The 24,050-nt window shown below is 37.1% G+C and overlaps 1 protein-coding gene across 1 annotated transcript; it reads right to left on the bottom strand.

The window, feature by feature from the left end:
- Positions 1–129: 129 nt before the first annotated feature.
- Positions 130–22,779, bottom strand: LOC127157482 (ribonuclease inhibitor-like). The gene is made up of 11 exons (XM_051100743.1): positions 22,639–22,779; positions 22,225–22,398; positions 21,315–21,485; positions 20,048–20,221; positions 19,696–19,866; positions 18,256–18,429; positions 16,942–17,112; positions 12,966–13,139; positions 1,321–1,494; positions 492–665; positions 130–315 (listed from the first exon to the last, which is right to left on the bottom strand). The coding sequence occupies exons 2-11, from the start codon at positions 22,254–22,256 to the stop codon at positions 150–152; spliced, it is 1,581 nt and encodes a 526-aa protein (XP_050956700.1). The 5' UTR covers positions 22,257–22,398; positions 22,639–22,779; the 3' UTR covers positions 130–149.
- Positions 22,780–24,050: the final 1,271 nt, after the last annotated feature.

Below are 24,050 nucleotides of genomic sequence, written 5' to 3'. Positions count from 1 at the left end.
TCAACTTTACATTTCATTCTGACACAAACCCTTTGAAATTAAGCTTGATGATAATTTGATAAACTTTTTTTCACAAATATTTGAAAGTATATATTTGTTCACATACTAGAGGTAAATGAATCTCTTTAATATCAGAAAGTGAAGTTTACTCACTTCAGTTTACAGTTTGAGTCTTGTAGCACATCAATGAGCTGCTGCTTTGAGTCTCCAATCATATTGTTTCTCAGATGAAGCTCTTTTAGAAACTGCAGTGCTTTTGTGTTTGTCAAAGACTGAGTTAAAGAAGAAACATCTGTAATTCCACAGTCAGAAAGACTAGAAAGAGACAAACAGAAGAAGATCATCTTACAAACAAATCATTAAGGTGAAGAATTTTGCACAAATATAATGTGAACTCAGACTCATCATGAGATTTTGAGTATAAAGTGTTTTGGTTTAAACTGTTGAAGTGATTTTAATCATTGTGATTCTTGTATGTGAATGTTACTGACCTCAATCTCTCCAGTTTACAGTGTGAATCCTTCAGTACGTCACATAAGTGATTCACTCCTGTGTTTTTTATTTGATTCACACTCAGGTTCAGTTCTCTCAGGTGTGATGGGTTTAATTTCAGAGCTGAAGTCAGGATGAGACACTGTTTCTCTGTAATACTGCATCCACACAGACTGAAGAAAGAAAGAGAAAAGACAATGAATCAGATCTATGATGCATCATGAGTAAATGCCATACATTCACTAATAAACCAGCAAAATCATGGAAACTTAATGATATTAAACAAACCAAGGCAGGAGTATTTGAGGACACTAGTTACATTCCAAGTCTGGATTTGTCCTCATTCAAAAAGTGCATTTTATGAATTTAGATTAATATATATAGATAGAAAAATTAAAACTTGAAGGGTCTAAATTCAAAATTTTAATGCAAAACAACCTAATACATTAATACATTATTTTAAGTTATTTTAGAGTGTACAATCTCTAAATACAAATTTTGAATAAAAGATTAAGTGAAAAGTACCATTAGTCCAGTATAAATTTGACTCTCAGAATAATCTACTGTCATTTTTTACACTTGTTTTTATTCTGTTTTCACTTCTGTCTTGTTTCACAGCAAACATGTAAGATTTCAGCAAGTTTAATGCTCTTTCTATACACATACTAACCCATTAACTAATAGTATTGCTGAATCTTTCTGAAGATGGAGGAAAAAAGAGACAATGCAGCACTATAAATGATGTGACTTGAGTCTGTTGTCTTAAAATAATCTAAACAGTAAACTTTAAATCACACTGTAACTGCTGTACAGTATAATGATACTAACTCTAGTTTCTCCAGCTTGAATTGTGTGTTCATCAGTAGATCACTGAGGTTTTTCACTCCAGAGTCTCCTAGTTTATTCCAGCTCAGGTTCAGTTCTCTCAGGTGTGATGGGTTTGATTTCAGAGCTGAAGTCACAGCAGAACAACCTTCATCTGTCATTTCACAGTCACTTAAACTACATTGGCAGAAAGAGGGAGAGCAGAAAATAAGAAGAAAATAAAATGTCACATAATTTTCATGAGCAAATTCAGTTATTTTTCCCTAACCAACAAAATCAAAGCTTGTTAACTGATCATTAACTGTCAAACAACAACACTGTTGTCGGTGCCGATTGCCTCATGGGCAGCACACCGACATATAGTGCCATAGTGCTTTGGGCGTCCAGAGTTCGAATCCTGGCTCATGGAGCGTTCTGACCATAAACTAACAATGAAATTAAATTTTCTATGTATTGTGTTTTATTAACATCTATACCCCTTACAATAATGCAGCAATTATTGTTGTACAGTGTGACAAATATGACACTATATTGATGTTCACATGCCCAGTAGCCACATCTGCATACCATCTAGCACTCCACTTTTTTTTGCTAATAGCTTAGCATAGATCATTGAATCAGATTAGACCGTTAGCATCGAACGAGATGCTAACGGTCTAATCTGATTCAATGATCTATGCTTTAACCCTCTCTGCCACTTTGCTTTCTGTCAACTAACTGTCCTATCAAAATAAAAGCAAAATGCTAAAAATCATTTAAAAAAAAAGTGAATTTAGAATGAAATAAAACTAGAATGCATAAGTGTCTGTGACCCATACAAAATAACTACATTTGTTTTCCAGGGGTTTATTTTTACATGCATAAAAATCAGTTTAAATAACAGAACATGTGGATTCATCACCACATCACACACCTGCAGCACTTCTGTAAACAGAGACAAAGATAATAAAACCATATACATATATATATATATATATAGTAGGAGCCGCACATGGCAGCCTTGGTTTTTTGTTTCTTGGTACTTGTACTGTTTTTGTTTGTTTGTCCTGTCTTAAGCAACTTTTTTCCGATCAGCTTTACAAGAAGCAAACTCCTGGACATCACGAATAGGACACCTTTTTTAACTTTTTGCTGGCTGTAATACTCAAGTTGTTTGAATATAAATTCATAATAAGTGTTATATATGCAGTGTTGGGGAGTAACTAGTTACATGTAACGGAATTACGTAATTTAATTACAAAATAAATGTAATGTAATTAGTTACAGTTACTGAGAAAAAATGTGTAATTAAATTACAGTTACTTTTGAAAATGTTAATGATTACAAATTTAATGGATTTCTTCATAAATTGCATTGACTGCTCTTGGTAATATTATTAGAAAACACGGGATTAGTTTCCACTGTTATGCTGATGATACTCAACTATATATCTCAACAAGACCAGATGAAACGTCTAAATTATCAAAGCTAACAGAGTGTGTTAAAAATGTAAAAGATTGGATGACCAATAATTTTCTGCTATTAAATTCAGATAAGACATTACTTATTGGATATGGAGAGATATTACTTATTGGACCTAAAAACAATACACAGAATCTTTTGACTTACAATTTACAACTAGACGGATGTACTGTTACTTCCACTACAGTCAAAAGCCTGGGTGTTATATTAGACAGCAACTTGTCTTTTGAAAATCATATTTCTCATGTTACAAAAACAGCATTCTTCCATCTTAGAAACATTGCCAAGCTGCGAAACATGTTACCTGTTTCTGATGCAAAAAAGCTAGTTCACGCATTCATGACCTCTAGACTGGACTATTGTAATGCACTACTAGGTGGTTGTCCTGCATCTTCAATAAACAAGCTACAGATAGTCCAAAATGCAGCTGCCAGAGTCCTTACCAGGTCAAGAAAATACGATCATATTACCCCAATTTTAAAGTCTCTGCACTGGCTACCTATTAGGTTCCGCATCAGCTACAAAATATTACTTCTTACCTATAAGGCACTTAACGGTTTAGCTCCTGCGTATCTAACTGGTCTTCTACCACGCTACAATCCATCACGCTCCCTACGGTCACAAAACTCTGGACTGTTGGTAGTACCTAGGATAGCAAAGTCCACTAAAGGAGGTAGAGCTTTTTCACATTTGGCACCCAAACTCTGGAATAGCCTTCCTGATAATGTTCGGGGTTCAGACACACTCTCTCTGTTTAAATCTAGATTAAAGACACATCTTTTTAGCCAAGCATTCAAATAATGCATCTCATAAACTTTTCCTGCAGTAATATCTGATCAAATGTTCATTATCAATCTTTTAGCTCTGGTTTAACAAATCTTTCTTTTCTTAGTTTGAACAGCAGCTACGCTAATTATGTTCCTATTTGTTCTCTGTTTTTGCCATGGGATTGACATCCCATGATAACTAGGAATTCACAAGCTCCAGTCTGGATCCAGAACACTTAAGAAGAGATGATGCCAACCCCACAGAGGACTTTAGATGATACCAACCCTGAAACAACATACAGCACTACCAAATTCTGCTACTAATTCATAGTGTTCTTTGTCTGTTTGATTACGTCATTAATTGCTCTTTACCACACATCTCTGCCATATGTACATCAAGCTACTACTACATATATTGTAAAAATGTCAATTTGGTGTAAAGCTGCTTTGCAACGATATGTATCGTGAAAAGCGCTATACAAATAAATTTGAATTGAATTGAATTGAATTGAACTGCTCTAACCCCTTATTTACACTGCACGTGTCTCCTGCACGTTATGGCTCTGATGAGGTTTTGTTCCATCCTTCATGCGGTGCAAACTTACACCAGAAGTGTTTCAGAAGTGAAGTGACCAGATTCACAAGACCACATGATTTGCCTGTCCAACATTGTTTTCTTGATTTGTTTCTAATATGCTTGGATAAATGTGTACGTTTTGTCTGGTTTAATTCTATTTATTCCACTCGTACAACTCCTACAATTAAACTCCACGCCTTGTCCTTTTTGGAATTGTGCTTGTAAATAGGATTTGTGGTGTCATATAAAAATGTGTGTTTTTTAGCTTTGAGGATGAACCTCTCATCATCCTTTTCTTGCTTCCCAGTAAGGATGTAGTGATGTGAAATATGATCGGAATCTCCACAGGGTGTTTATTTTGAAATCGATGATAATGATTTTTTGACTTCTATTTCGTATTTGCTGTGCGGCTTGGATGCAACGTCCATCAAAAACAGGCTAGGCGCCTATCTTTAGCGAAGTGGCAGATGCTGCCATTTTGTTTTGTACACTGTAATGGATTATAAATTGACTAACAAACTAGTACTATAAGTGCTAGTTCTTAATTATTTATGTTTTGAAATGTTGGGTTCGAACTTGCCGTTTGCTAGCAACTGATTTCTTCATGGAAGCTTTGCGTTCAAATATTTCAACTCGGATCAGTGTTTCGTGTCTAATTATTTACTTTTGTGGCAAGCAGCTATGTGATAAGTGGGATAATGTATGTCTAGCCAGTTGTTCTCGCAAAATACAGATGTATATTATCCTTTACTTATTATAATCTTAATTCAAGTGATGAAGGATTTTGATGGTCTGACAGCAGTCAGTGTTGGTTAACTCTGCCTCATTTAAATGTTTTAAAATGAATAAGAGTTGAAAATATTAGAAATTTTGAATTCAAATCAAAGTAATCAAAAAATAATCAAACGTAATAAGTTACATTACTTTAGTAAAATAACTGAAAAGTTATACTACTTATTACATTTTAAGTAGAGTAACTTGTAATCTGTAAACTATTACATTTCCAAAGTAACCTTCCCAACACTATATATATGTTATGCAGTTCCTGCATATAGACTCTAGGTCAGGGGTGCTCAACCCTGGTCCTTCAGATCGACTTTCCTGCAGTGTTCAGCTCCAACCCTGACCAAACACACCTGAACCAGATAATTAGGATCTCAAGGAGCACTTGATAATTATAGTCAGGTGTGTTTGATTAGGGTTGGAACTAAACTCTGCAGGAAAGTCGATCTCCAGGAACAGGGTTGGGCACCCCTGCTCTAGGTATATGTAAAAGAGAATGTAATAAAGAAGTGTTGTATACAGTCAAGCAGAACAAGACTCAGCCATCCTTTCATAAAAAATAATACATGGTGTCAGAGTGAATCGCAAATATGGATGCTGATGAAGTGCCTGCACTGCGAATGGACTAGGAATCACAGAATCTTTCTGACACACAGAGAAAGTTTAAGCAGCACGCTGAATTGATGTTTTCGGGACCATTTCGCCGCAAAGAAGAGGCAGAGAAATGCTGCTACTTGCTCTTGTGGGTCGGAGAGATAGGGATATCTATAACGCATGGAATCTCACCGCGGACGAAAATGCAGTCTGCCACGGAAACATTTGATCAATGTGTCACTGAGCTCTGTGGTTACACGAACCCAGAGGATTCAGGACATTTTTCAACAGAAAATAGACGAGATCTATGAAGGTCTGCCTGGAATTGTTGCCACTGTTTATGACATTTTGGTCTATGGGAAGACCAAGGAGGAACATGACCATAATCTCAGGACCATGCTGAAACGCTCTTGAGAAAAGGAAGTGCACTTTAATCCTGAGAAAAGTATTATTTGTGTTCCCGAAGTCAACTATTTTGGCCATCGCCTTACTCAGGACGGAATCAAACCTGATCCTCAAAAAGTGGCAGCCATAAAAGAGATGATACCACCCAAGAACTGTGCTTGAAACAATTCTTGGCATGGTCAATTATCTTGCGAAGTTTGCACCAAGTCTTTCAGATCAATGCACTTCTGAGACAACTACTGAGGCAGGACAGTGAGTTCCTATGGGACAAACAACATGGTGTGGCATTTCAAAAGATGAAAGACATCATCACCAGGGAACCAGGCCCTGTGCTTGCATTCTTTGACACTGCAAGTTGACGCCTCCAAATATTGTTCAGGTTCGGTGTTGGTGCAGGAAGGCAAACCACTTGCATATGCTTCAAAGTCACTCACAGACACAGAAATAAATTACATACAGATTGAGAAAGAGCTCTTTACCATTCTCTGGAATTGCAAAAATTTCACCAGCACATTTATGAGCGGCACACAACAGTGGAATCTAAACCCTTGGAAGCGATCATCAGGAAGCCATTGTCTCCCCCACCAAGACTGCGAATAATGATCCTGCATCCAGCAAAAGTAGAGCTTCACCATTGTGCATGTTCCTGGCAAGAATATTCCAGTAGCAGACACACTGTCAACAAAAACGATGCCTTGCATGGATGATAACTTCAGTGAAGTAATGGATGTGCAAGTCCATACTGTACTTAGTGCTCTCCCAGTCAGTGGTGCCAAACTCAGCAGTATCCCCGAATGAAAAAGAGAGAGATGTGTAAATGTCCACACTAAGGAGAGTGATTAAAGAAGGTTGGCCTAATGAGAGAAAGAGATGTCCTACAGCCACCCTAGCGTACTAGAACCACAGGGATAAATTATCTGAGATGAACGGAATGGTACTCAAGTGAGAAAAGATCATAATTCCTACACTGCTGAGAGAAGAGATGCTTCAACGCATTCATTCAGGTCACATGGGAATCAAAAAATCCAAACAGCCTGCTAGAGACATTCTCTTTTGAACTGGCATGTCCAAACAGATTGCTAGCATGTTCGAACAGTGTTCCATTTGCCTTGAGCATCATATGTCAAACACAAAAGAGCCTCTCATTTCCCATCCTATCCCAGACCGTCCATAGCAGACTGTAGGTACTGATTTATTCACTTTGAATAATGAAGCCTACATAGTGGTGGTAGATTACTACACCAGATACCTCGAATTGGAGAAGCTCAAGAGCACCACAGCTGCTACAGTGATCCTAAAATTAAAGAAAATATTTGCAGCACATGGGATTTTTGAAAAGGCTATCTCAGACAATAGGCCTCAATTCAGATCAAAAGATTTTAAGAGTTTTGCTCACGCTTGAGATTTTGTGCATGTCGCAAGTAGTCTGCATTACCCACAAAGTAATGGGCTGAGCGAGAAGGCAATACAGATTGCAAAAGCACTAATGGACAAAGCAAAAGCAGACAAGAAAGACCCCTACATCAGCCTGCAACTTTGCAAGATAAAGTACAGCCTGTCAATGCAGAGTCCAGTATGTCTTTGAGGACTCTACACACAGTGCCATTTGATCACCCCAAGCAGACAGACACAAGTAATACTGCTACTCCATGCTATATTACCAGATCAGGACGTGAAGTGAAACGCAGAGTCATCCTTGATCTATAATTGTAAAGGGTGTAGGTGGATCGTTGCCCTAAGAAAAAAAGATTGTCATGCCAATTGTTTCAACCTTTGATATAGTTACAGTTTGTTTCGTTTTGTATACTGATTGTTGCATTGGTATGCTATTACCATACCATTGGTATGCTATTGGTATGCTATTACCTGGGCCATCCAGCCCAGATGGTGGATCAGCACCTAGAGACGACCTCTACAGCCCTGAATGTCAGCGGAGTCCACATCAACTAGATGAGCCCCAGAGACGGATCCACAGTGAAGACCACATCACCTAGACGACTGTCGGCACAAGACCACGGGAACTTTGGCCAGAGGAGAACTGGCCCCCTGACTGAGCCTGGTTTCTCCCAAGGTTTTTTTTCTCCATTTGTCACCGATGGAGTTTTGGTTCCTTGCCGCTGTCGCCTCTGGCTTGCTTAGTTGGGGACACTTTCTCTTAACACAATATTGCATTTTATTTTATTGTTTTTGATTAACTACCTTTACCTAAAAAGTGAGTGTTTACTGTTGCCTTTGGCATTGTTTATGTACTGTTTCCTATTTAATACTGTACAGCCGCCTTGTCACAATTCTGTATTGTTAAAGGCGGTATATAAATAAAGGTGACTTGACTTGACTTGACTATTACTAAAATAAAAATTGAAATAAATAAAAGCATCGTTAGCCATCTATGGTCGCAAGTTCCGTCATTACCAGCATCATTCAACGATTCTGTGTTCCCCGAAACCATAGTTCAAACAAACATTCGCAAACAGCATTGCAAACTTACGTGGTTGGAATTACAGCTCTCAACCTGTGGTTAGAAGCATAGTTCCTTGTTAGTAAGACATATGGGCTCAATAAATTATGCTCTTTGGCACAATAAGCAAGCTAACATGCAGTACAATATACACTGTGTGCAGAATTATTAGGCATGTTGATATTCTGGTCATATTTTTTTTCCAAACGCATTTTACCAATTCCAAACCACATCAGTCTTAATAACTACTGTTAATTTTGTGTTTAATCATTTATATGTGATATATAATTGTCCGTGAAGGCTGGAAGTGAAAAACTCCTTATATTCAGGTGTGCAGAATTATTAGGCATGTTTTCGTTTACAGCTAAAATGAGCCAAAAAAGAGATTTAACCCAGACTGAAAAGTCCAAATTATTAAATGCCCATGAGAAGAATGCAATACTAATGCATTACAAGAATTTGCAAAGTTAAGGCTTGACCATTGGACAGTGAAATGCTTGTTGAGTCTGCATGGTCAGAAAAAACAGGTGGAGAAGAAAAGATGCATGTTAACTGCAAAAGAATTAGGAATTAAGGTGAAGAATTAGGTGTGACACCATCAGGAACCGTTTCCAGTTCTCCAGCGCCACCATTTTCCAGAACTGCAACCTACCTGGAGTCTTCAGAAGTACAATGTGTCAGGTTCTCAGAGACTTTGCTTGGTAAAAAATCCTAAAAAATGCCCCTGACTTAATAAGAATAACAAGCTGACGTCTTGTGAAATACATGAAGACAGTTTTTTTATATGCTTTAGAGACAGATAAGTTGAGAGTGACTCTTGAAGGACAAGCATCACATCCTCTTGTACCTCTGATTCAAGAATTTATCTTCTAAAATCTGGCAGTAAGTTTTGGGAGTTCATGTTTAGTCTCTTATCCTGAAAAGTCTGACTTGCAGAGATGGACTAAAATGAACTCCCAAAACTTACTGCCAGATTTTAGAAGATAAATTCTTGAATCAGAGGTACAAGAGGATGTGATGCTTGTCCTTCAAGAGTCACTCTCAACTTATCTGTCTCTAAAGCATATAAAAAAACTGTCTTCATGTATTTCACAAGACGTCAGCTTGTTATTCTTATTAAGTCAGGGGCATTTTTTAGGATTTTTACCAAGCAAAGTCTCTGAGAACCTGACACATTGTACTTCTGAAGACTCCAGGTAGGTTGCAGTTCTGGAAAATGGTGGCGCTGGAGAACTGGAAACGGTTCCTGATGGTGTCACACCTAATTCTTCACCTTAATTCCTAATTCTTTTGCAGTTAACATGCATCTTTTCTTCTCCACCTGTTTTTTCTGACCATGCAGACTCAACAAGCATTTCACTGTCCAATGGTCAAGCCTTAACTTTGCAAATTCTTGTAATGCATTAGTATTGCATTCTTCTCATGGGCATTTAATAATTTGGACTTTTCAGTCTGGGTTAAATCTCTTTTTTGGCTCATTTTAGCTGTAAACGAAAACATGCCTAATAATTCTGCACACCTGAATATAAGGAGTTTTTCACTTCCAGCCTTCACGGACAATTATATATCACATATAAATGATTAAACACAAAATTAACAGTAGTTATTAAGACTGATGTGGTTTGGAATTGGTAAAATGCGTTTGGAAAAAAAATATGACCAGAATATCAACATGCCTAATAATTCTGCACACAGTGTATATCTTCCATTCTATCTAAATATAAATGCATTTTAATCTATGTATTTTTGCACATCCTCTGTTAGTGCCATTTTTTAATAGTGTGCATGTGCACAAACGCCTAAGGGAACCTGTGATGAATCAAACATCAAATAAAGCGAAATGACAGGGAACAAAAAAGTAGTAAATTAGTCATCATGTGCCATGTTCAGTATAGCTGCATTTTAGAGAAGTTATTACTTCACAACATTGTTGAACTGATGTGGTTCAAACGACGGAGATGCGACCGTGTTCGGGAAACAGTCTTGACTACCTAGTTCGTTTCCACAACAATGCATCGTACTATGGAGGCTAATCCGAGAGTTACGTCGTTGTACAGGAAATGTACCACAGAACGAGACTCTGGCTTCTTTTCATAAAAAAATACATCAACGTTCAGGCGTTTAACTGGACATTTTTATCAGAGGAGCTGCGATCCTATAGAAGCTCTCCAGGCGACACAAGCGAGGGAAGTGCACTGGTGTCCTCATGAAATTCTGACAGCACAGTTTTAGGACTTTGGCATCTGGCAAATTTTAATAAAGCTAATCTCACCCACAAACTACCTAAATATAGACAGTACATTACATGCCCCACCTGAGACAGCAATATACTGGACCATTGTTACACGGTGTTAAAGGATGCATATCATTCTCCACTCAAACAGCTTCGCCAGGCCAAAGAGGACATCTACAGGAGTAGGGACAAAGCCTTGTACAAACAGGCCAAATTCACACTGAATAGAGAGATAAGAGTGGCAAAGTTAAACTACTTTGAAAAGATAAAAAAAAAATAATCAGCTTTCAGGCAACAACTCAACATCAGTGTGGAATGGCCTATAAGCCATCACCAGCTACAAGAGCCCATCCCCCATCACTAAAGCCAATCAACAATTGGCTGAAAGCTTCTTTAGGAAGCAGAAGACAAGGAAAGCCAAAGGCCCAGACAGTGTCTCTCCGGCATGCGTTAAAGTCTGTGCTGTTCAGCTATCATCCATCTTCACATTGATCTTCAACAGATCCCTGGAGTTGTGTATAGTCCCATCCTGCTTCAAATGTTCCACCATAATCCCTGTACCCAAGAAACCAAAAATCAGAGACTGGTGCTGGCCTACTTAAAAGGACATTACTGGACCCTTGCTGGACCCCCTGCAGTTTGCTTACTGAGCAAACAGGTCTGTGGATGATGCACTCAATATGGGATTGCACTACATCCTCCAACATCTGGACAAACCAGGGACCTATGCAAGGATCTTGTTTGTGGACTTCAGCTCTGCTTTCAACACCATCATTCCAGATATCCTTCAGAACAAACTGACACAGCTCTCTGTACCCACCTCCATCTGTCAGTGGATCACCAGCTTCCTGACAGACAGGCAGCAGCTAGTGAGGCTGGGAAAACTCACATCCAGCACCAGCACAACCAGCACTGGTGCCCCAAGGGTGCGTTCTCTCCCCACTGCTCTTCTCTCTACTACATAAATGACTGCACTTCAAAAGACCTCTGTCAAGCTCCTGAAGTTTGCAGATGACACTACAGTCATCGGTCTCATCAAGGAAGGTGACAAATCTGCTTACAGACAGGAGGTTGAGCAGCTGGCTGTCTGGTGCAGTCTTAACAACCTGGAGCTCAAACACTCTTAAAACAGTGGAGATGATCAGTGGACTTCAGGAGGAACCCCCTGCACTCACCCCTCTCACCATCATGGACAGCACTGTGGCTGCAGTGGAGTCATTCAGATTCCTGGGAACCAACATCTTTCAGGACCTGAAGTGGGACATTCATGTTGACTCTATTGAGCAAAAGAACAGCTAGGCTGTAAACGCCCCCGCCAGCTGAGGAAGTTCATTTCTGCCATTCTCCATCTCTAAAACAGTTCTTTCTCAAGTATCATGTAGTCTGTGCCTATGTTCTTTATTTATACAGCTTGGTTTGGTTCAGCTAATGCAAAACAAATCTTTTGTTCCAGATTCATACACATTATTATTTATTTTAAGTCCCTTTTTCAACCTCCATGATCTTTATGTATCCAGAGTCAGGAAAAGGGCTGTAGAAAATCACCTTGGAAAAACCACACCAAATTCCTTGTGTGTTTGTGCACACCTGGTAAATAAAGCTAACTCTGATTTAGATTCTAATGTATTCAAAAGGAATAAATACGTTAAATATATTTTACTTAAACAATTAACAAAAAATAAAAAACACTAAAAAAACCTCAGTACTGGTATATGTGTTTATAATGGACAAAATGTACAAATATTTATATAATAAATAATAGTTTAGCATCCAAATACATTGCAAATATGGATATTTTTTGGTTCATGCCAAATTTTTATTACCACTGAGGCCAATAATTTCTTGTATATTTCACTTTAAATTAATTTGTTTTGGCTTGACGCTTATAAGCTACTTACATTTTTGATTTTTGTTCTGCTCTGAATGGTGTCAAATTGAAAGGACTTGTTGTAGATTAAAATAGCCTATAGCTATGTTTATAGTGTTTATAATGTTTGCAAACATTTCACTTTATTTACCGCTATACATTGTTTCTGAATCCAATAATAAAATGTGACTTGTATGTGACTAAATAAAAAAAAATTATCAACACTTTAATAAATATTTGTATAAAAAAATTATATTTTTAATTTGCAGGTGAATGTTAAACAAAACCAGCGTTTGATTTTTAAATTAGTTAAATACACAGAGTTAGAACCAAATGATAATTGATTAACTGATATTTTTAACTGGTAAAAATTTTCAATTGTAATGTACAAATATAATGTGAAGTCAGACTCATCATAATGTACTGAGTATAAAATGTTTTGGTTTAAACTGCTGATGTGATTTTTCATCATTTTCTGATTCTTGTATGTGGATGTTTCTGACCTCAATCTCTCCAGTTTACAGTGTGAATCCTTCAGTACGTCACATAAGTGATTCACTCCTGTGTTTTTTATTTGATTCCAGCTCAGGTTCAGTTCTCTCAGGTGTGATGGGTTTGATTTCAGAGCTGAAGTCAGGATGAGACACTGTTTCTCTGTAATACTGCAATAAAACAGACTAAAGACAGAAAGAGAAAAGACAATGAATCAGAATGTCTTTTCAGTGTTCAATTTATGTAAAAATCCTATTTAAGACATTTTACTGTGAGAACAGGACATAAACACACTGGATGCAGGACTGTCAGATCATCGAATTAACCGGATATGAAAATAAGATAACACACTGATTTAAATCAAAATTTGATGATAATATACTGATTCGTTTTTGGTGATTAAAAAAACCAAAAGGCAGGTGGAACAAATTTAAAAAGTACAGAAACTATCCAAAAATCCTGGGAAGTTCTTATTTCATGTCCAAACACCATATAAAAGTGGATTTTCCATAATAGGTGCCCTTACTTTCAGTCTGTGAGGGCATGGATGCCTGTCCACTAGGGCTGCACGATTATGAAAAAAATCAGAATTGTCTATTATTCCCTTGAAATTGTAATTGTGATTAATTATGATTATCAAAATTTACATTGAATGATGTTTTTTTGTTCCAGTGAAGATTCAGTGCTGTAAACAATGGCATTTATAAGGCAAGTTTATTTATATAGCACATTTCATACACAAAGGTAATTCAAAGTGCTTTACATAAAAAGTAAAATAAAATAAAACAATGATCACAACAATAAAACATTTTAAAATCACTGATTGATTTAAACAATTTAAAAATTGATAGAAAATAAATTTAAAACAATTAAAAATAGAAAAATGAGGATACATGTAATGCAATGCAATCAATGGGATGCAGCACAGAGCTCATTCAGTAAATGCACAGCTAAACAGATGGGTTTTGAGTCTAGATTTAAATGTATCTACTGTTTTAGTACATCTGATCTCTTCTGGCAGCTGATTCTACCTGTGGTTAGCATAACAGCTGAAACCAGACACCCTTGTTTTGTGTGAACCCTTGGTATTTCTAACTGACTTGATCCTAATCTGAGTGGTCTGTTAGGTTTATATTCAGTGAGCGTATCTGCAATGTATTTAGGTCCTAGGCCATTGAGTGATTTATAAATGAGTAAAAGTACTTTAAAATCAATTCTAAATATAACTGAAAGCCAGTGAGGACTGGTGTGATATGCTCAGATTTTCTGGATCTAGTCAGAATCCTGGCAGCAGCGTTCTGGATGAGCTGCAGCTGTCTAATGGTTTTCTTGGGAAGGACAGTGAGGAGACCATTACAATAATCCACCCTGCTTGTGATAAAGGAATTAACAAGTTTCTCCAAGTCTTGACTGGAAACAAAACATCTAATTCTTGCAATGTGTTTGAGATGATAGTATGCTGATTTAGTTACTGCTTTGACATGACTACTGAAACTAAGGTCTGACTCCAGAATCACACCAAGATTCCTGACTTGATTTTTAGTTGTTTGACCCCTAGAGTCAAGGTATGCCAGAATCAGAATTTAGGCGAATTTAGGTGAATATCATTTATATCATTTGCACTCGGAAACCAGATTGAAAATTGTCCAGGTATCCATTTGAGTTTAAGTAGTTGTTCAACTGATTGAAAACTTCCTTTTCAATGATCTTGCCTATAAAAAGAAGATTAGATATTGGTCTATAGTTGCTCAATGTGGTGTTATCAAGATTGCTCTTTTTCAGAAGGGGCTTAACAACTGCAGTTTTCAGGGAGTTTGGAAAAGTCCCAGTGTGTCAAGGTTGCAGGTTGAGGATTTAAGGTGCTGTACTGTTTCTTCCAAAGTTTTGCTATTCATTGCTTCAAAAACAAACATAGTGGCTTCTTTTTTTTTTGCGGTTGAATCTGTCTGACCTCTGCATAACTTGAGGATGTGCTAATCACATTATTGATCTTCTCGGAAAAGAAGCAAGCAAACTCATTGCATTTGCTGTCGGAGAGCATTTCACTGGGAATCTGACTTGGGGGGTTTGTTAGTCTCTCAACAGAGTGTGAGTGTTGTTTAGGTTGCTGTTTATAAGGTTTGAGAAGAACTTCTGTCTTGCTGTGGCTAGTTCCACATTGAAAGCATGAAGGCTGTCTTTATAGATGCTATAGAGAATTTCAAATTTCGTCTTCCGCCACATCCACTCAGCTTTTCTGCATTGTCTTTTCATACTCTGTACTGCTGTTGATTTTCTCCAAGATGATTTTTGTCTGCCACTGTCTTTCACTGGTGCAATGTCATCAATGACATTCTTAACTTTTGAGTTAAAGGACTCCAGGAGAAGATCAACAGAGTCTGCAGAAATGCTTGGCATTGAAGATATAGCCTTCATAAATAGAACACCAGTGTTTTCGTTAATGCATCTCTTTCTGACAGAGATGGATCTAGATTCAGTGGTAGCAGAAATCAATATGTAGTTTCTTCTTTAAATATATAAAAAAAGAAAAATGTAAAACTTAAAACAATAAGAAAAAAAGATAACCTGTAACCTTAAGATAACCTGTAGGAAAAAAACACACTCTAACACACATTTTAAGAAAGTAGAATAATGTAAGTGGATTTTTTTTTGTAATTGTGCCTTTGAATGATTACATAATTAGGACCCGAGCACCGAGGTGCGAGGACCCTATTGGAATTGCTCCGTTTATTATTATTATTCCGTTCCAAAATGAATTGCATTTTTGAGGGCCTAAACATGCTCGAAAACACATGAAACTCGATAGCGCCAACTATTCACTTTGTGAATGTATGAAAATCGGCACACACGTGTAACACAACAATGTCGCCATGTCAAATGTTAATGTTTCTCCATGAAAAAGCAAGTTGTTATGACTCAGCCACACAATGTCTGATCTGCACCAAACTTCACATGTTTGATAAGAGTCCTGGCCTGAAAACATGCCCATGTTCATATTCAGTTATAGTCATAGCGCCACCTGCTGCCAACAGGAAGTGACAAGTTTTACGCTGTGAGAAACTCCTCCTAGAGATTTCATGACATCAACATTATATTTGGTCAGTCTAATCTAAAGGTCTTGGCCCAGATAAATTGTGAAGATCTTGAGTTTTCGTTGAAGGGTGTGTCCGTGTTTTGCCAAGGTAATAGAAGATGTTGTAACTCAGCCATACAATGTCCGATCTGCCCCAAACTTCACATGTTTGATAAGAGTCCTGGCCTGAACACATCTGAAGGCCAATATTCCATTATAATCATAGCACCACCTGCTGGCAACAGGAAATAACTTGTTTTACACTAACTTGAACATGCAATGTCCAATCTGCACCAAACTTCACATGTTTGATAAGAGTCCTGACCTGAAGATACCTAAAGGCCAGTATTCAATTATAATCATAGCGCCACCTGCTGGCAGCAAGATATGTCATGTTTTACACTAACTTAAGCATACCATGTTCAATCTGCAACAAACTTCAGATATTTGTCAAAAGTCTTGGTCTGAACACATCTACATGCCAATATTCAGTTATAGGCATGGCGTCACCAGCTGGCAGCAGGAAGTTTGGCACATATAAATAACTTTGACACATTCTTTCTATATTTACTATATTAAAAGCATAGTGCCCACCATTCGCTGTTTTCCTAAAGCCACTGGTTGATGGTGAGCCCGGGTGTGAGGGCCCTTTCATCGCTGCTTGCAGCATTAATTGTGGCATCTGTAATTCTAATTATGATTACGAATTCGATTTCAGTTACCCCTCACCTCAAGCCATCCTAGATGTTGTATATGAATTTTTTCTTTCAGACAGATAAAATCAGAATTATATAAAACATGTCCTGGATCTTCCAAGCTTTATAATGTGGGGACGGACTCAAATGAAAATTAAAAAAATAGACTACTGTAACATTACTAGTCATGTAACATGTGAAGTGATGTAAGATACTCACTTCAGTGTGTTGAGTTGACAGTGTTTATCCTGCAGTAGAGCAGCGATCTGATTCACTCCTGTGTCTTCTTGTTTACATCCACTCAGATTCAGCTCTCTCAGGAGTAACGGGTTTTTACCCACAATTCCAGTCACATACTGACAGGCTTCATCTGCAGCAGGACCCAAAAACCTGCAGAAGAGAAGATGAAGCAGGATTCAATTCAATGTGTATTGTATCACAAAACATTTAAAGATGATCAAACATTGTTTGTAATAAAAAGCTCTAGTTCAAATTTTAACAGTTGAACAATTAAATACACTTTTTTTTTAAGAAAGACAAAAGTCAAAAGTAAATTCTTTAAAAGAAACTCACTAGATCATGATTCTCAACAATCTTAAAATCTTTCTGGCTTTAGCAGGAAATGCTAAGCATTCATAACGATATATTTTGTTGAACTTTTGATGCTGGCTCTCCCTATTATTATGTAACAGAATATACTAAACACTGGATTGCTGATCCACTAACTGTGAACATAATCTGGGTTTAGACCATTTCTGGATAGTTTTATTTAACTGATGTGTGTGTTGATGCAACAGTAATTCTGCTCATTATGAGATAAATTATAGGTTCAAATGTGTGTGTGTGTGTGTGTGTGTGTGTGTGTGTTTGGTTTATATATCCTGGTGGGGACTTAAACCTGAATACACACACACTCATGGGGACTTGTGTCATAGCGGGGACCTAAATTGAGTACAAAATTGGGTACAAAAGCTTATAAATCATACATAATTATTATTATTATTATTATTATTATTATTATTATTTTTTTTTTTTTTTTTAGAAAGTTGCAGAAAGTTTTCTGTGACGTGTAGGTTTAGGTGTAGGGTTGGTGTAGGACGATAGAAGATATAGTTTGTACAGTAATAAAAGCCATTACGCCTATGAAGGGCCCCTACAAGGATAGCTGACCAGAAATGTGTGTGTGTGTGCTGAATTATCACCAATCTTCTCCTGACACACATTACATATTTGTGGCTCTAGTAGATCTACAGTGTTGTGAATCTGAGCTTGATGGAAATGAATGTACAACGCATTCAGTAACATTTAAACAATCTGGGTAATAAGTCACATAGATTTTTTTTTTTCCCACAATAGCACAATCATAAATGGTAACTATCAAGGCTCCTACTGAATACCAGCATCTAATGACCCTAAATGTATGATTAACTGTAACTTTTTTTTAACACAACTGTGATGACATTTATCATCAAAATATAATATAATATAAATAATTCACGTGTACCATTTATTTGGCATTACTTCATCTCTCACCTCAGTGTCTTGAGTTGACAGTTTGGATCCTGTAGTAAATCATTGAGCTCCTTCACTCCTGATTGTCCAGGATCATTTCCTGTGAGATCCAGCTCTATCAGGTGTGAAGGGTTTGATCTCAGAGCTGAAGCCAGAGCTTTATAACCTTCTTCAGTGATACTGCAGTTTGAGAGTCTACAAACAATTAAAACAAACAAACAAACCTTCTGCGTAAGTTGTGGAGTATACAGTCAAAGAAATAACACCAACAAAAATCGTACTTCTAAGTGTTTTTTCTGGTGCAAGACTTTTATTTTGATCAGATTCAATGTCTGTGGTCAGATGAGATGTTGTCAGGCACATCCAACAATCCTTCCATACATCCCAGTATGATTCATCCCAGTATAACATAAGGAAATATACATTAAGGCTTGAAACATTTTAAATAAAGATTGTTTTACCAAGTTCTAGAAAAAGTTTGAGGATGATTCTCACAAAACTAGATTTCTTATAACTATAAGTCAAGCTGCAGAACCAAACAGCACCACACTGAGATGGCAACAGACCACTATACCAGTCGCCATAACCTGACTATATATAAATACATCCATTTATATACAGTCAGATATATCTATTCAGAATTATTAAAAAGAGCAAAATATTAAAAAAAATAATTAAAAAGCAAATAAAAAACATTCAGAATTTGTTGAATGTGGTGATCTGAATGCAGCTCAACATGACCACTGAACAGCTCCTCTATCAGAGTGAGTTTTGATGCCCATATGTATATAATCACCCCCCTGACCATTGCAAATTCCTATAAAAACACATTTCTTAAGCAAGTGTCTATTATAAAACACCAGCTAAACATGCGACTACACTGAAATGTGCTTGTGCAAAAAGCTAGCAGAGAGCGCACATACACAGTTTGTTTATTTGCACACTAATAATAATGGACTTGCACCTGTATAATAATGTACGACTCACTGTAATCATCTTTACCTTCATTACAATCTTCATCCATCAAAACATTACTGGTAAGATACTGGTTTGCTTTATTAAGGCTACACAGACTAGTCCTGACTTCATATTTCTTATTAATAGAGGTATGTTTGTTCCACCAATTGCTGCACAAGTTAAGGTTACTTATGATGATGAAAGCATGTTAGTGCTAGCACTCCCATAGATCATAGAGATTGCATTGCAGTGCCTGCAGTTAAAAAAAAAAAGATTGTATAGAAGTCTATGAGAACAATTCTCAGCCAGAATGAAATCACCTAAAAAGATGTGGTACTCCACAATGTGACTTGACGCTGATTGGACCATATGTCCAGAAGCAAAACAAACAGTCTAGAACAGTAACAGCTGTGGTTGAATTATACAGAAAAAAATCCCTCCCTTTCACACTTTGGTGTTTGGTCGCCCTGTCACCACAATTAAGAAACCACCCCTGATACTCACATCAGTGTGTTGAGTTGACAGTGTTTATCCTGCAGTAGAGCAGTGATCTGATTCACTCGTGCGTCTCCTAGTTCATGTCCACTCAGATTCAGCTCTCTCAGGAGTAACGGGTTTTTACCCACAACTCCAGTCACATACTGACAGGCTTCATCTGCAGCAGGACCCAAAAACCTGCAGAAGAGATGATAAAACAGGAATCAAATCAGATCTTAACCAAACTTGGTGAAAACAGCACCTGATTCTGAAACTACACAAAATTCAAATTTAGAATTTACTTTAGTAAAACACTGATATAGTATTTCTATAAATAATTCACTTGAATATAATTTGGCATTATTTCATCTCATCTCACCTCAGTGTCTTGAGTTGACAGTTTGGATCCTGTAGTAAATCATTGAGCTCCTTCACTCCTGATTGTCCAGGATCATTTCCTGTGAGATCCAGCTCTATCAGGTGTGAAGGGTTTGATCTCAGAGCTGAAGCCAGAGCTTTATAACCTTCTTCAGTGATACTGCAGTCTGAGAGTCTACAATGAAAACAAGAAGAAACAAAAATAAAAACAAAAACCGTTCTGAGTAGGTTGTGGAGTGTACAAAGAAATAACAGCAACAACAAAAAAATCATCAAAATGTTTTTCTTTATTTTGATCAGATTCGGTATCTGCGGTCAGATGAGACGATATCAGGCTTAATGTCAGTGTCATTTTTCTACCGTTATTTTCTGAACTTGATAAGAAATGAAAAGTCTCTCACCTGCTGTCCTGTCAGACATTATACTGTGCACTCTTCAAGTGTACACACAAATGCGGCAGTGCACAGTAGTATATTGCTTCACTAAAGTTCAAAAGAAACTACAAGCATGCAATGTGTGCATTAAAAGCAAAGCATCAATAAATCACATAACTGGTACTAGTTAGCATTTGAACCTTCTGTAATAATTGTATATGAGTCCCTCAGTTGTCCTCAGTGTAAACGATGGATCTCAAAATCATACAGTTTTTTGGAAAATGTTCAATGCACAAAAATACTGAAAAACCAAAGAATTTGCGGGACCTGAAGGATTTTTCTGAAGAACAGCAGGCAGTTTAACTGTTCAGGACAAACAAGGGACTCATGAACAACTATCACTAAACAAACAAACACATCTGTGGATTATTCAAGTACCAACACAGTATTAAGAATCAAGTGTATGTAAACTTTTGAACAGGGTCATTTTTTTAAATTCAACGATTATTTTCTATTGTGGACTATATGTAAACATCTTTTATGTGAAATATCATATTATATACAATATTGTATAATCCATCTTATTTTGGTAAAATAACTAACATTTTGCAGATTCTGCAAGTTGTATGCAAACTTTTGACTTTAGCTGTAACTAAGACATTGTATGCTCGTAGTTTCTTTCACGCTTTGATATGAAATGATACAGGCTACAGCGCATTTCTGTGTGCAATTGAAGAGTGCGTGCCGCGAGCACAGTTACCGTTTCCACAGTTATTTGACTAGTGCCTGGTGCAGAGGCGAAGTGGAGTGCGTGTCTGAAAAGTCTCCTATTTGATGTAGTTGTAAAGACGTTCTGCGTCTAAATAAACATAGCCGTTGGTGAAATGTACTCACTTCAGTATCTTTAGCTCACACACAGGATTCTTCAGTCCCTCACAGATCTCTTTGACTCCTGAGTCCAGCAGACGACTGTTGTTCAGGTTCATCTCTTTCAGGATGGTTTTGGAGGAGAGAACAGTAGCTAGAACTGAACAGCTTTTCTCCGTCAGCTCACAATTATTCAGCCTGAACACAAAAACAGCATTTCAGTCAGGACCACTTTCGTCAAGTATATTTATTACAATTAGATTGCACACTGTTAGTATTGGCAATATGGTTCGGTATCGGTTCTGCGGTATGGGGCAGTCGTGGCCTAATGGTTATAACCAGCACTTTCTGCACCCTCAATACCATGACTGAGGTTAGACCCTTGAGCAAGGCACCAAACCTCCAACTGCTCCCCACTGCTTTGGGTGTGTGTGCACTTGGATGGGTTAATTGCAGAGCACAAATTCTGAGTATGGGTCACCATACTTGGCCACACGACACATCTTTCCCTTCCCTGTTCTAGGCAAAAAAAAAAAAAAAAAAAAAAAAAAAAAAAAACCTCCACACACCTGTCCATGCAGCCTTGCTTGGACAGAGCAGGGAGAGCAGCAAGTCAAACCCCCCTGAGGTACAGAACAGATCCAGTAAATGCATGCAATTACAATTCACAATGTGCATAAATTGAAGAAAATACAAATACATGGTAGAGAATACTAGCAATGTAGTGAACTGATGCAGAAAGAAACAGATTAGATTAGATTCAGATTACAAAAATCAGATTAGATTACAGGTTGAGTTGGGTGGAGTTGGGGTTGGAGGAGGGAGTTTGATTGAGAGCAGGGATGCGATAGAAGAGATGCTGAAAGAATGGAATTAAATGGACCGCTGTGATAAGTGTCAAGACTGGATTGGTACATGACAGGAACAGCTTACTCACATTATTTTCTCCAGTTTGCTATGAGAATCCATCAAAAGAGCAGAGAGTTTCTCCCCATCCAGATCTCCTAATTTATCTTCACTCAAATCCAGTTCTTTCAGTAGTAATGGACTTTTACCCAAAACTCCAGTGAGATACTCACACGCTTCCTCTGCAGCAGGACTTTTCAAAAACCTACAGGAAGAAGATAAGGATTCCTGGATTTCAGATTATTTATATTTTTACATTATTTTTGCCATAATTATGTTGTGTCTGTTGAATTTCTCTAAACTTCCATTTAATTCCAGTTCATGTCATTCCTATTCAACAATGGTGCATCTGACCCTGCTATCTATTTTCATACAGATGATTTCACATCTATGGTTCATTTTTAAATATTTTAAGTATTTAAATATTTATTTTAAATATTTTCACCTGATGGTCTTTAATGAACAGACTCCATCTTGTAGTAAGTCACTGAGCTCCTTCACTCCTGATTGTCCAGGATCATTTCCTGTGAGATCCAGCTCTATCAGGTGTGAACGGTTTGATCTCAGAGCTGAAGCCAGAGCTTTATAACCTTCTTCAGTGATACTGCAGTTTGAAAGTCTATTAAAAAAAAAAAAAAAGATGTTCTTCTTCCTTACAACACAGATTGTCACACAAGTACATGTTCTACACTGAAGAAAATAAAAAGAAAGATGCACTAAAAAAAATAAAGGTGTTAAAAAATATAAATGGCCATTTAATGAGTTTCTGTTTTTATAACATATATGCTATAGGACAGGGATCCTCAAATCTGGCTCACAAGATCCACTTTCTTGCAGAGTTTACCTCCAACCCTGATCAAACTCACCTACCTGTGATTTTCTATTGATCCTGAAGACACTGATTAACATGCTCAGGTGTGTTTGATTAGGGTTACAGCTAAACGCTGCAGGAAGTGGATCTCACGAGCCAGATTAGAGGATCCCTGCTCTAGGAGCTAGTGTATCACACAAACAAGAATCCTGTTTTTCCAAATATCTGCACAATTACAAATGTACAATAAACAACAAATTACTGAGTAACTTTCATAGGCAAATTTCCATAGAACAAACAGCAGAACTGCTGCATCTCCAAGCAGCACAGTGTTTTGTTCCTCAATAATACAAGGACCAGTAAATAATTAAACCAGGCTAATACAGTTGCCATTAAATGAATTAGCATTTTAAACCAATCAGTTTATTTAAATATTCAACTCAGTTATGTATTCATTTATTTGCTGCCACCTACTGGCAGTTGTGGTTTCATATTTAAGAAAGTAGCTTATTTCATTTTTGCAATTATTTAATATTTCTACATTACAAAGTTATATTTAAACAACAGAATGTATACAAAAATCCATCTATGGATTTTGTTGATAGTGATTTCATTTGATTGGTAATAACATTCTCCCACTTGCATTGTTAAACCACTGTTCTTATTAAAATACTGTTTATTCATTTTTTCAAATCTCTTTCATATCATTGTACTCTTTCATGTTGTGCCTTTACCCTAGACAGGGCATAACAGATTGAATTTATTGATTAAATTAAGAATCTGGCATAAGAGGACACAGATATGACAATATATTTTTATAATACTAATACAACTCAGTGTTTTTTGCTCATTGTCATTTCAGGGTTTTGATCTCTGAACTTGGAGATACATTATATACTTATGAATCTAAACTCTGACTAGGCTGTAATGTTGCATATACATTGTACTATATATGAACATCAAAGCTATTTTAATGTTTGTGTATTTTGTTTTACTCCATAATGATGTTCCAGCTGAGAGCATTTGTAGTGTATGGGTATAGGGCC

The sequence above is a fragment of the Labeo rohita genome, unplaced genomic scaffold, assembly GCF_022985175.1.
Source record: "Labeo rohita strain BAU-BD-2019 unplaced genomic scaffold, IGBB_LRoh.1.0 scaffold_1089, whole genome shotgun sequence".
Taxonomy (NCBI): domain Eukaryota; kingdom Metazoa; phylum Chordata; class Actinopteri; order Cypriniformes; family Cyprinidae; genus Labeo; species Labeo rohita.
Note: the sequence above shows the minus strand (reverse complement) of the source record. Positions and strands in the feature narration are given on the sequence as shown.